The sequence below is a fragment of the Hypanus sabinus genome, chromosome 7 (genome assembly GCF_030144855.1).
Source record: "Hypanus sabinus isolate sHypSab1 chromosome 7, sHypSab1.hap1, whole genome shotgun sequence".
Lineage (NCBI taxonomy): Eukaryota > Metazoa > Chordata > Chondrichthyes > Myliobatiformes > Dasyatidae > Hypanus > Hypanus sabinus.
The window spans coordinates 136444495-136458358 of NC_082712.1; the positions used below are offsets into that span (position 1 = coordinate 136444495).

Here is a 13864-nt window from a genome sequence, read left to right on the forward strand (position 1 = left end):
CTTCCTGATCAGCAGACAATTTATCACTATAAATCGTAAAAAGTTTAATGCCATGCCTTTTCTTAAATTTCTGCAACCAGCCTGCTGTGTATTCACAATTGCTTTCAATTTTCAGATAATGTTAGATCTTTGCTTGTTTCATGACCAGCAAACTGTTAAGTGGCATATGGGCACTCCAGTGCTGATGAATCCACTCTTTCAATAACTCAGATCTTCACTTTGCTCTTTATGATGTGTTTTTATATTTTTCATTAACTTCTTTTCATTGCATATGTGAGGTCTCTTAGAATTGTCTGTGATGTGCAGAGATTTGCACAAACACCTGGGAACCCTTCCAGCACCTTGTAGAGTTTTCCATTTGTGATGTCAATGCTCAAAAAAAAATTCAGATTTCAGTGGTTTTTGGAATTTCGGATAAGGGATGCTCAACCTGTAATGCAATAAGTTCAGCACAACATTGTGGCCAAAGTGCCTGTTCCTGTGCTGTACCACCCCGTGTTTTATGCTTCTTTGTGTTCACTATCAAAGTGGCAAAAACTACAGAATGACAATGGTGCAGCTAGTAACACTGCTGCTTCCCAAATCTAGCTGGTAAATAAAAATTCAGACACCAGACAGTAAAGTTTTTGAAACCTCCTCAGTTTATTCTTTTGTTATGATAAACCACTTGAAGCTGAACATGAATATTATTCCAGACTTCTTGTATCATGAAGGAATTTGTAGAAAAAATAAATTAGCTTTTATTGAATATAATGCTTTTATTTGCATAATGGTGCTAATGCTTTGCAATAGTTCAATTAAGCTAAAATGTTTTGTTGATGATTTTTATTTGCGCTCAGTTTTGGATACTTCTCGCTTAAGTATCCAACAATTACCAGCCAGCATTGATGGCTTTCAATTGCCCTGATACAGTTTCTCCATAACCGCAATGTCCTGGTGAAACCTTTCACCATGCTCGGCACTGACAGTGCCAAGATTTGCAGGGAAGAAGTCTAAATGGGAATGCAGAAAATTAATCTTCAGTGATATGTTCCACTTCATTATTTTGTATGTTTGAAGCATGTTGTCAAACAGCTGCATGTAGTTTGGTGCTCTGTAGCTGCCAAGAATATTTTCAGTAACATTCTTGAATGCCTTCCACATGGTTTTCTCTGGTCCCACTAGAAGTTCTTTGAATTGCTCGGTACTGATAACCTGTTTGATTTGTAGACCAACAAAAGTGCCCTCCTTAATCTTGGCATCAGCTACTCTGACACAAATTATGAATTGAAAAAATAAAGATAGGCAATTTCAAAGAAATGGGGCGTGATAGGGAAAGTTCATGATTTTCGTGATCAGCAGCCCAAAAGTGTTCAGGAAGTAACATCTTTGTCGTCCGTTGTTAGTGAGTAAAACTTCAGTCTATTCTAAATGATCTCTTTCTACATGTATTTCCTCAAAATGGTTCCTTCCAGTTGCATTTGATAATTTTGCATTATATTTTTACATTATATATTAAACTTCAAAGTAGGTGTATTATCAAAGTATATATATGTCACAATATACAACCATGAGATTCATTTCCTGTGGAGATTCACAGTAAATACAAGAAACACAATGGAATTAATGAAAGACCACCCGCAACAGGAAGGTCAAACAACCAGTGTGCAAAAGACAACAAACTGTGTAAATGCAAAACAAGTGAAAATAATAATAATTAATGCATAAATAAGCAATAAATATTGAGAAAATGAGATGGAGAATCCTTAAAAAGTTAGTCCAGAGGTTGTGGGAACAGTTGAGTGAAAGAGTGAGTGATGTTATCCTCTCTGGTTCAAGAGCCTAATGGTTGTGGGGTAATAACTAATCCTGAACCTGTGGTGTGGGCCTTGAGGCTACTGTACCTTCTTCCTGATAGCAGCCGTGAGAAGAGAGCATGGCCTTGGATGGTGTGGGTCCTGGTGCTTTTCTACAACAGTTCTCCATGTATTTGTGCTTAGTGGTGGGAAGGGCTTTATATGTGAGGTACTGGGCTGTATCCAGTACTTTTTGTCAGCTTTTATCTGTTCAAGACCATCGGTGGTTCCACACCAGGCAATGATGTAAGCAGTACTCTCTACTGCACATCTATAGGAGATTATCAATGTTTGGATAACATGTGAAATGTTCGCAAACTTCTAAGGAACTAGAGGTGCTGCCATACTTTCTTCATAATAGCATTCACATGCTGGATCCAGCACAGGTCCTCTGAAATGATGACACCGAGAAATTTAAAGTTGATGACCCTCTCCAGCTCCAATCTCCCAATGAGGACCGGCTCATAGACTTCCATTTTCCTCCTCCTGAAGTCAAATATCTGCTCCTTGATCTTGCTAACACTGATTGAGATGTTGTTGTGGCCCCACTCAGCCAGATTTTCAATCTCCCTTCTGTATGCTGATTCATCACCAATTTTGATTGTCCCATAACAGTGGTGTCATCAGCAAACTTGGATATGGCATTGGAGGTGTACTTAGCCTTAGCTTTATAAGTATAAAACAAGTAGAGCTGGGGTGGGGGCGGGTGGAGTGCTAATCACACATTTGTGATGCACCTGTGCTGATTGAGATTGTGGAAGAGATGTTGTTGCCAATCCGAACTGACTGGGGTCTGCATGTGAGGAAATCGAGGATCCAATTGCACAAGGAGGTATTCCAGAACCTGAGGTCTTGAAACTTATTTACCAGTTTTGAGAGAATGCCGAGGTGCAGTCAATGACGAACATCCTGATCTAAGCATCTCCACTGTCCAGATGTTTCAGAGTTGAGTGAAGAGCCAATGAAATGGCATCTGCTGTTTTGACTGTAGGCAAATTAGAGCAGACCTGAATCACTTCTCAAGCAGGAGCTGATGTGTTTCATTCCCCAACTTCTCAAAGCACTTCATCACAGTGGAACTAAATGGTGCTGGACGATGGGCATTGAGTCAGGTTATCGTGGTCTTCTTGAGCACCAATATATTTGAAGTCCGCTTGAAGCAGGTGGTTACCTCAGACTGTTCTCACTGAAGTGAGAGATAAAGATATTGATGACCGCTCCAGCTAGTTGATAAGCACAGGTCTTTAGTACTTGGCCAGGCGCCCTGTCTGGGCTGGATGCTCTCTGTTGGTTCAGCCTCCTGAAGGATGGTCTCATGTTGGCCTCAGAGATGGAAATCACAGAGTGTTCAGGGGCTTATCAGAATCAGGATCACCTGAAATTTGTGGGTGTTGTGAAGGTGCCTCCATGTTTTAACGGTCACTTGTTTCGCCACAGGAGTTGACCATCCTTCAGTTATTCAAGTTTGTTTTGGAAATACCACTTCACATGTGAGGTGGCTTTTCCAGAGACCTTATCACTTGTATTTTGCTTGATCGCCATACCTGAATGCCACTCATTTGGTCCTCAGCAGTAGGTGGACCTCATGGTTCATCCAGGGCTTCAGATTGAGGAAGACTCTGAATCAGTTTGTGGGGACACACTGGTCTATGGCTGTTTTTATGATATCATTGACAATCATAGTGTATTGGTTCTGATCCTCTGATATATGTTCTGTTTGGGAGGGTAAGCTGCAGTGCACAAATGAGAGGAATTACGTATGGATTGTACTTGTCACTTTCTGATAACTGACTTCTTAGGAAGGGACCACAACCAAGAACATGTGATTTAATTTGCCTTTTATTGACCAAATAATCTGTAGCCTATTGTGTCTGACTCTCAGTCACTGATATAGCAAGAAGGAAAATGAGTATCTTATGTTTTATTTACTGAGCAATTTCTAACATAAAACTTTACTGGGCACCTTAAAAGCTTAAAAAATTATTAGTATTTTGAATTCAGTTCCTTGCATTAAATTACTAATGTGAAGTATGTGAGATATTTTGCCAGTCATGGTCTCAGTATCTAATCCTTCTAGAATGTACGCTTCTTACTTTTTTAAAACATTATCTATAAATGGCAGAAGCAAATCGTACTTTCTGTGAAGCTGTTATATTTTTAAATCAGAACTGTATTTTTTTATTTTAAAACTGCTAATTGTATCTTGATAATTTAGCCTAAATTGATAGAGCATCATACATAAAGAGACATTGTCTGGTTTATTTTAAATCAATGCACAAAGGATAAACTGGGGGAAAAAAAATCAATGTTATGGTAATTAATCTGAAGAAAATAGTATTGATAAACATCATCTAATTTTTCTCAGAATCTTATTTTTGGAGCATAACAATTCCATTTAATTTCAAATTTTACACTGCACTCTGGAATTTTCATTCAGTTTCATAATTGTGTCTACCCTGAGTGTTTTCACAAAACAGAGTCACGAAGTATTGACTATGAAACTGCAGCCATACAATAGGTTCTGGAACATAGAAATTATACCTTCTAATAAGAAAGAATAAAAATGTTTTTAAAAATTGCTTAGTGATTCATTTGTATAACATACTGATTGGAAAGTGTGATAATCTTATTTTTATGCACATAGATGCTGAGGTAATTGGACAAATGCTGAATTTCTATACTGTTAATTTGTAAAGGTATATGAATCAACAATTCAACCAACAATAAACAATTGATGGAAAAGCAGGTCACAAATTATTTTTGACTAACATTAGATGTACTTTTGCAAAGAAAATAATGGAGTAAAATATTATTATTGGATGTATGTTGTATTTTATCACCATGCTTTACTTGATTAGAAATGAGATCAAACATGCAGATTTCTGTAACATTTCTAAAACCATCATTGACCCAGAAGAAGCAGAATATAAATTTTAAACAACGTTTTGTTTTCCCCTTCCATTACTTTTCTTTCCCAGAAGACAAAAAGACTGATGACCATCTTCAATTAACGGATGAATTGACAGAACCAACTACGGAGCTGATAAAGGATCAGGTTTGCCAGAGAATTTTATAGCTGAGGGTCTGAGGTTGTGTGCTATATTCAAATTCCACCTGTCAATCAAAAAAGGAGGGTTAGGTGTGACAGACTCAAGAAGCTTTTTTTTTGTTTCAATGATGTCCAATTACTGACTCATTTTTATGCAAAGTTAATATTGGAATTGGAATTAGTTTACTCTTGTCACATGTACTTTGGTGTTGTAAAAAGTTTGTATTGAACACTGTTCATATTAATTCATTACAACAGTACATTGAGGTAGTACAGGGTTAGCAATACAACAAAAGGTGTAACAGCAACAGAGAAAGTAAGACAGTAAGGTGAAAGATAATAACGGGTAGATTGTAAGGTCAAGATTCCATCTTATCATACAAAGGAACCAGTCAGTAACCTTCTAACTGCAAGTTAGAAGCTGTCCTTGAGCCCAGTGATATGTGAAATGAGGCTTTTGTATCTCTTTGCAAATGCAAGAGGGGAAAAGGGAGAATGTGCAGGCTGGATGGAGTTTTTGATTCTGCTGGCTGCTTAACTCAAGCAATGAGAAGTATAGATGGAGACCATAGAGTGGAGGCTGGTTTTTGAGATATGCTGAGCTGTGTCCACAACTCTCTGCAGTTTCTTGTGGTCATGGTCAGAGCTGTTGCCATAGCAAACCATGATTAATCCAGATAGGATGTTTTCTATGGTACTTCAATAAAAATTGCTAAGAGTCAATAGAGACATGCCATTTATATTTAGCTTCCTGAGGAAGTAGAGGGGTTGGTGAGCCTCTCTTGATTGTGACATTTTACGTGGTTGGACTGAGACAGACTAATGGTGACGTTTACTCCTAGAAACTTGAAGTTCTCAACCTTTCCAGTGTCGATGTGGGCAGGACCATGTGCACTGCCCCTGTCCTGAAATCAATCTCCAGATAATTTATTTCACTGACATTAATGGAAAGAATACAATGATACTAGGCTCTTTATGTTCTAGCAATCAAAAATGTCCTTGAATATGCATTAACTTATATTTACGAATATATAAAGGATTTTATAATGTGACAATCATTAATTATCGAGTTTGCAACCTTAGATATTATCATAGTTTACAGGTCACAGATCTTCATGTTTGTGAAAAATTCTAATGTTCCAGCCAGAACTTTTGGGATTTTTCTGTATGAGTGTCACCAATTTCATGTTCCCACATGAGTTTATATGGAATTGTGAAATTCCAAACTTGCTGCTCTTTCCCATTGGTGATCTCCTGACTACACTCTAACACTGACTCCAGTAGCATGATACAAAGGTACATTTTCTAAGTGCTCCTGCTTGGAAACCTGGCTGGAAAACACGAGCCATGTTAGAAAGGTACATAGAAGGCGTCTCTAATCATTTCAAAGGTGAGAAAAGGTGAGCAGTAGGTTATTTTCAGTTTTTTTATTTATTTGAGTTTAGTCAAACACTATTTTTCTCTGTTTATAGGTGATTTTAGTACTTTTTTATTTCTGCTTATACTTTGAAACAATGTTTAATTTTTAAATATTTTTAATTGTGTGTTATTTGGTAATTTATAAATGTTTTAATGGTTTGGGAGAACTGAGAAACAGTCAAAGGAATTGACTGATGAGACATCTACCCAAGTCAGGCCTATTGAATGGATTGGTGTTAGTTTTCTTTTCTGCTAGATTTTGAAAAATGCAAATATAAACCTATATCATAGATAGGGGATTATTGTTGGAGAGTCACCACTGACAAGAAATTCTGTGACACGAGATTTGCTTGATAGGTATCTTGAAGGCATCAACATAAAGCAATTATGTTTGTAAGAGTTAATATAGTATTGCACACACAATACTGTATAGCATTGCATGCTGGGCTTGTACCAAAATGGCGGGGACAGACTGCACAAGACTGGATTGGCGGTGAACCTTGGTTCGAGCTGCTCACAACAACCTGGAGGAGAGATGCCGAGCAGCACTAATCACTGCCAGACGGAGAAGGAAAGCAACATCAGCAGCTCCACTTCCAGATCCAGTGCAGTTTTCCTCTTATTGTGGATACCTGTGTCTCTCCCAACTTGTGAATCAACAATTACCTACAAATACACAGCAGTACTACACAAATTTAGCTGTCATCACCGGATACAACGGACAACCACTCACAGTTGCATTGATATTTAGCTCCAATGCAATTAATTACAAACAATGAAAATTACGTGAAGAAAATAGATGAAAAGATGAATAATAAGTTATAGGTAATACATTGTTCAGCATTCCTGAAAGGTTAATAATTCTTAAAAGGTTAATATGGAGCTTGAAAAAATAGAGGGCTATGGATAAGCCTAGTAATTTCGAAGGTAGGGACGTGTTCAGCACAACTTTGTGGGCCAAAGGGCCTGTATTGTGCTGTAGGTTTTCTATGTTTTTAATTCTTCATTTCCAGCATCTGATTTTCTGAAGTCGGTATGGCTATTCCAGGAAGAGCTGTATCTCACCAATTTGTGTGCAGGTTAATAACAAGCTGCAATTCATGTCTAATAGTTTGTATTGTTATCCTAACAGCATTTTTTTCTTTCATTCTTAGCAATTGGTTGGTTTTATCGATATGAAGGCAAATATCCCACCACTCAGAAGGTAGAAACTGATGATGGTGTGAGGGGCTGATCTTGTTTATTCTGTGTGGACTGAGTTCTTCGTTTGGTTTAAATCTTTCTCACTGTTCTGTGTGCCTTTTCAAGTATTTTTTTAAAAATCATTTTATCTTAGTAATCAAACTAATTAACTGATGTAGCTCACTTTGTGGTAAAGTAATGCAATGTAATTAGCAACCATTCTGGGAAGCTAGATGTTGTCTAAACCCCAGCACTTCAAGAGCACAGATTTGAATTTCTTCAAGTATACTGTGATTAGGGCCTGAATTGCTATGTTGCTATTTCTGGTACACTTCAGTTTTGTTTTTATTTCCTGCTATTATTATTGTTTGGCCAAATTGATTATTTTTTGTTTTCTTGGAATTTTAGACAATTACATCAGTTTCTGAATACTGTTTCTGGTCAACCATTACCACCAACCTTTACCAAACACCCTGTTTCGTTGTTCATCCCGCTTATATTCCAAATTATTCCAGTCATTTCTCTAACTTGTGGATGCACATGAGATTATCTGTCACTTAAGTGGAACATTAACATTTTGAAAGCCAATTCTTAAAGCAAAATATAAAATTAGAATTACAAAGTAAAAACTGAGTTTTCTAAATTGGCTCTTCAATACACTTCAAAACCATCAAACCCAGTGCAGAAAAGAGAATTAAAGTGGTATTTTTCTACACTAAATGATTCATAGAAGGGATCAGAAAAATGTGGACAGTGTTGTTTATTTCCTTCATTGTTTACCCATTCCACTACAAATTATTACTTTATTACTTACATATTCCCAACCTCTGATTTTTTTTGTTAAATCTTGATGAGGGCAAAAATATAGAAGGAATTTTAGCTAGCAGCTGGAAGCCAAGACTCCTGAATTCTGAATTTATTGGAAGGCCAGCAATTTTTTAAACACTGGACTACACTTGAATTTTGCTTATCACTTGCTTGACAATTACTGTTAAATCCCTGCATTTGGCTAGGCAGGGACATTCATGATAGTGCAATGGACTGTTGGTAGCTGGCCAAACATGAGAAGGGACTTGTGAATCAGTGGTGAGGTTTTCTTATGCAAGAAGAACTTTCTTGTAAGACATAGAGGATCTCCATTTTTTTGTCACATAAGTGAGCACTTATTATATTATTTAGCTTTTTTGGGGTGAGGGGAATAGCATGGCTAGAAATCGGTAGGTATGACATTGAGAGCATCATAAGAGTTGTTCTTGGAAGAAGATCGCAGCTTGAGGTAAACATCCTTATCAAAGTCACTGGCATGTGGGCAGAGTGGGTGGGGTGGCTCTGTTGGTAAAAATGAAATCATGTCCTTAGAGAGAATCACATATGATCAGGAGATGCAAAGTCTTTATAGGTAGAGTTAAGAAACTGCAAGGGTAAAAAGACCCTTGATGGGAATTACATTTGGGTCTCCGAATCATGGACATGATTGGGGTACAAACAACAACGGGAGATAGAAAAGATGTATAAAAAGGGCAATATTACTATGGTCACAGGGGATCTAAATATGCAGGTAGATTGAGAAAATCAGATGATGCTGTATCCCAAAAGAAGGAATTTATGGAATGCCCCGAGATTGTCTTTTGTTATATACAGAGGCATGAGAGAAGAGCTGGTCAAAGTTGATTGAAGGGGGACACTAGCAGGGGTAATGGTAGAACAGCAGTGGGTTTTTTTCTGCGAGTATGAATTTCACAGAAATTCAAAGTAGTAATTATTTCTTGAATTGAAAGTTAAAAATATTACTTTGAACTTGACAAAATTCATTAATAAAATCATGGTAATTTGTGAATTTTCTAAGAGAAAAAAAACCAAGATCATCCAATGTAAAACATAATCCTCATTTTATTTATAACTAACCTGATTGCTTTCATTTCTTTTGCTGTTTCATGCTATACTTTTATACAAGAATATCGATCTTCTTTGGGGATGTAACCTTTCACTTTACTGGCAGTGTTTCTTCAGTTTTGAAGTGCCAATTATAATACCAGTTATTTTTTAATGACCAATGCCTGATTAATTGCTCTATATAATATATCATACATAAGATCATGCTTCTCTGGTGACCTCTGCTGTCAGTATTTAAAAGAAGTTAAGTAATGTGTTCTTACTCATAGATACTAAAAACTTATAATATTTGCAATTAATTAAATAGTAATGAACAACTAATTCATAGTTATCAAAATTATTAACATATATACTTCAGCATATTTAAAATGTTTTTGAAACATTATTAGAAACAGGTTCAGTATGAGTAACATATATCATGAGATTTGTTTTGAGGTATCAGTACGGAGCAATGCATAAACTATAAATTACAGTATGAAATATATTTTTATAAATAAATTAAATAAATTGTGCAAAAAGAGAGAAAAAATAATGAGGTAGTGTTCATGGGTTGGTTCAATGCCCATTCAGTAATAAGGTGATGGAGGGGAAGAAGCAGTTCCAAAAACATTGAGTGTCTCTTCAGGTTTCTGTATCCTCTTTTTGATAGTGGTAATAAGAGGAGAGCATGTCCTGGGTGATAACAGTTCATAACCATGGATGGTATCTTTTGAGACAGCACTTTTTGAAGATATTATTAGGGAGCCAAAGGAATACAGAAAAGGGATTTAATCATTTCTGAACTATTCATCTGTCTTTTAAGTGGGCATGTTTTAAATTTTGCATGGATTCATAAATGCAAATGTGATCTTCTACGAATTTTTTGCTTCTTTTGGTGGTGTGCCTGGTTCCGTTTTTGAGTGGTTTGCAGTGGTTGTTATTTATTGTTCTCCATGACCAAGTCTGCATATTAAACGTTGTTAGAAAGGGATAGAGAGGAAGAAATCCAAGGCTGAGGTATTATTTGACCAAAGGAAAAATAAAAAGGAACTGGAATTTGAACAGAAGCTTGCCATCGAGAAAGAGGAAATGTTAGAGAAAGAAAAGCAATTGAAGATAAACCGACTCGTCCAAGAGGTATGTTGGGACTGTAAGTGGTCAAATGAATGGCTGTGTGATTTTAATACATAAATGGTCGTATATGAATTTCAAGAAAACATATGTCCTAATTGCATTTTCAAGGACTTTTTGAAGCAAGGTTAGGACAGCATTTTAACCTTTCATATAACAAAATTTTATTGGTCATATGTTATATCTTGATGAAGCTTTTGGTGTCGGCTGAATTGTCAGATGAGAGGCAACTTGATAATGCCAGAACATTAGTACTGTGAGCCTTACAGTGTAAGGAGAGAATAACAGTGTGTATGTATGTATTGGGAGAGGGAAGATTTGGACTGCACTGCTTAAATGAGGGTCTCTGTTAGAGGAATGTACTGTTGCTATTCACACTGTATCATACCCCTTAGAACCTTATGGGTTAGAATGCAACTGCTTTCTCTTTAGTTGAGAAAGGTTATTGCATGAGCATTTAACATTATCGAGAGCTAAGTTGTATATGATCTCTTGATTATTTTCACGGTCTAAAGTTGCATAAACTAATTTAAAAGGTCAGTTAATTTTACACTATGAGCATTTTGCTAGTCTTATTGAACAATTCTCAGCTGGTCTTTATTTGCTGGATGTGCATTAACCATTTAAATGAGGTAAAATGTCATCTTCATTGATCCAGTCTGATTAATGCACTTAATTGACCTCCCCATTGCACATTGTTTCAAGCGAACCATGGAGATTTTAGGATCTCCCAGCATCAATAAAAGTACATTCCCAAAGGTATTCTCCTGTTCTAAGAGTCACAGAGCATTGAAACATTTCCTTTGGCCACCAGCAAACATCCATTTACATTAATACTATGCTGACTGCCATTTTATTTCCCGAGTGCCCATAATCTCCCCACAGATTCTGCCAATCACTTGCTGTCAATTTACTGTGACTAATTACCCTCTGGGGAAAACCAGAACACCTAGTGGAAGTGCAGAAGGTTCCACATAGAGTTCATTTGTACTCGGACATTTATCATCATAGTTGTTTTCAAGGTACTCATTTAAGGAGCTGCCATCTTGATTTTAAATTTCTATCTGCTCGTGTCAAGATTTCATATTAACAGCAGGTAATCCATGTTGAAAATCTTAAAAGTCTGTTACACATAAACTTTTCATTCTTAAGACAAAACACACTAAGGCATTCTGCTTGGAAGCAAAGTTAACGTTGTGGGATCATTGAGATGATCGAATACTGGTAATCAGGGAGATTTTTGGATTATGAAGATAGAGGAGTGATCAAAGATTTTTGAGAACATTGGCAATAAGGTGAAGTGTAGGGGCAATCAAAAATAAACAAAGAAGGCACCTACTGTAAAATTAGGTGTTGGCTCAATAACATTCAACAAAATCATTTGTCCTTTAACTAAAGCCAAAATGAGCCTCAAGCTCCACAACTTATTCAGTATATACTGAGCTTGTATGCACCATTCGTGTTCACACAGTTAGCATTAATACCGATAATTGAGGACCAGTTCATTGAGCACATTCACTCCATAAGGCAGGGTGTCCTGGGAGCCACCCTTTTTAATTCTATTTCCTGATCCCAGTCCAAGGTATCAGTCCATGGCCTCCTGTGCTGCCATGATGAAGCTATTATCAGGTTGAAGGAGCAACCTCATATTCTTTCTGGGTAGCCTCCAACATCATGGCATGAATATTGATTTCTCTCACCTGGTAATTTCTCCACCCTCTCCCTTCTCTTCTTCTATTTCCCATTCTGATTTGCCTCTTTACCCCTTCTTTTCTCGCCTTCCCACTCCTGCTCCTTTATTTCTCCATTCTTCTCTCCTGTCAGATTCCTCCTTCTTCACCCCTTTTACCTCTTTCACCTATCATCATCCAGCTTCTCATTTCATCCCCCCTCCCCACCCATCCACTTCCCCCTTATCTGATTTCACCTATCACCTGCTTGTTTATGGATCTTCCCCTCACCCCCCTTTATTTTGTTGTCTTCTCCCTTCTTTTCCAGTCCTGATGAAGGCTCTCAGCCCAAAACATCAACTACTTATTGCTCTCCATGGATGTTGCCCGACCTGCTGAGTTCCTCCAACACTTTGTGTGTGTTGCTTAATATAAGCACAGAGAAACAAAATTCTGCACAATGGAATCTCCAGGCCAATGTTTTCTATATTGTGTGCTACTTCTATAAAATTATGAAGTAGAAGGCACACTACTTTTTTTGTTCTTTCACCACATTGCAAATATTTATTTACATTTAAATATATTTTGACCTGAACCTGTTACCTAACATAATCAAACGGCAGGAGTCCTGGAGTGACTTCTTAAAACTAACAGTAGGTCAGTTTTCTAAAAACAGTAACTTTCAATTCTCTTTTCCATTTTAATGTTGGTAGATAAGAACATAGGAAATAGAAGCAAGATAAGGGCATGTAACCCTGCCATTTTTCAAGATCACCGCTTACCTCCTAACATGACACTATTTACTTACACTATACCCACATCCTTGATTCCTTTAAAGTCCAGAAATCTACGAAACAAATGCAACGTGCCTTCATGACGCTTAGGGTTAAATGATTCCACAGGGACACAATTTTTTTGTATAAAGGAGTATTTAAGCTCAATCCTGAATGGCCATACCCAGTCCAAACTCCACAGTGAAAAGTTCATCTAGTCTCTTCAGTCCTTTAAGAAACTGGTGTGTTGAATGAGAAATCCAATTTTGCTTTTGAACTCAACAGATAAGGACCCTACCTACTCAATCCCTTAAGGAAGACCCACCAGCACTAGAATCAGTCTTGTGAATCTATGCTGCACCCAAAACCGAAACTGTAAAATGAAGCAAGACCACAACTGTGGTCTGACCAAGATTTATTAAATTGCAAGAACTGTACACACATCTTGTATTTAAATCTTGATATATTAAAGATGAATATTATAATCCACCTTCCTATCAGCTTGCTGCATCAACATGTTGGTCTCCATTGGCATCTATGAAGCATTCATGGGTGTCTGTGACCCATCTCTTTGCAGTCTTTCACTGATTCATATATACTCCAGATTCCAGCATCGGCAGTCTCTTGTGTTACAAATACACTTTTTTTTCTTGTATAGTGTGCCATTCCGTATGATTCATATGTTATTAAATCATATTCCATCTACCATGTTCTTATCCTACACACTCAACTTGTCCATACCCTCTTGAAGATATATATTCTATACTTTTCATCCCACCTAGATTAATATCTTCTTTAACATGAAATATGAGATTTGACCTCCTCTGCCAAATTTGCAATGTAAGAACATTGCAATAGGAGTGGAAGTAAGTCATCTGGCCCATTGAAGTAAATCATCTGGAATGCCATTCAATAAGATCATGGCTGATATGG

General features: G+C 37.0%; 1 protein-coding gene across 3 annotated transcripts in view; it reads left to right on the plus strand.

Annotated features, from left to right (window-relative positions):
* Positions 1-13864, plus strand: part of ush1c (Usher syndrome 1C) — a 183090-nt gene that overhangs the window by 82219 nt on the left and 87007 nt on the right. For 2 of the 3 annotated variants that reach the window (XM_059975708.1, XM_059975709.1), the window contains exon 15: positions 4814-4890. In XM_059975708.1, the coding sequence (XP_059831691.1) occupies positions 4814-4890 (77 nt within the window). Of the gene's footprint in view, positions 1-4813; positions 4891-7457; positions 7508-10341; positions 10495-13864 lie in introns of all 3 variants that reach the window. The other variant, XM_059975710.1, reaches the window with a different exon arrangement.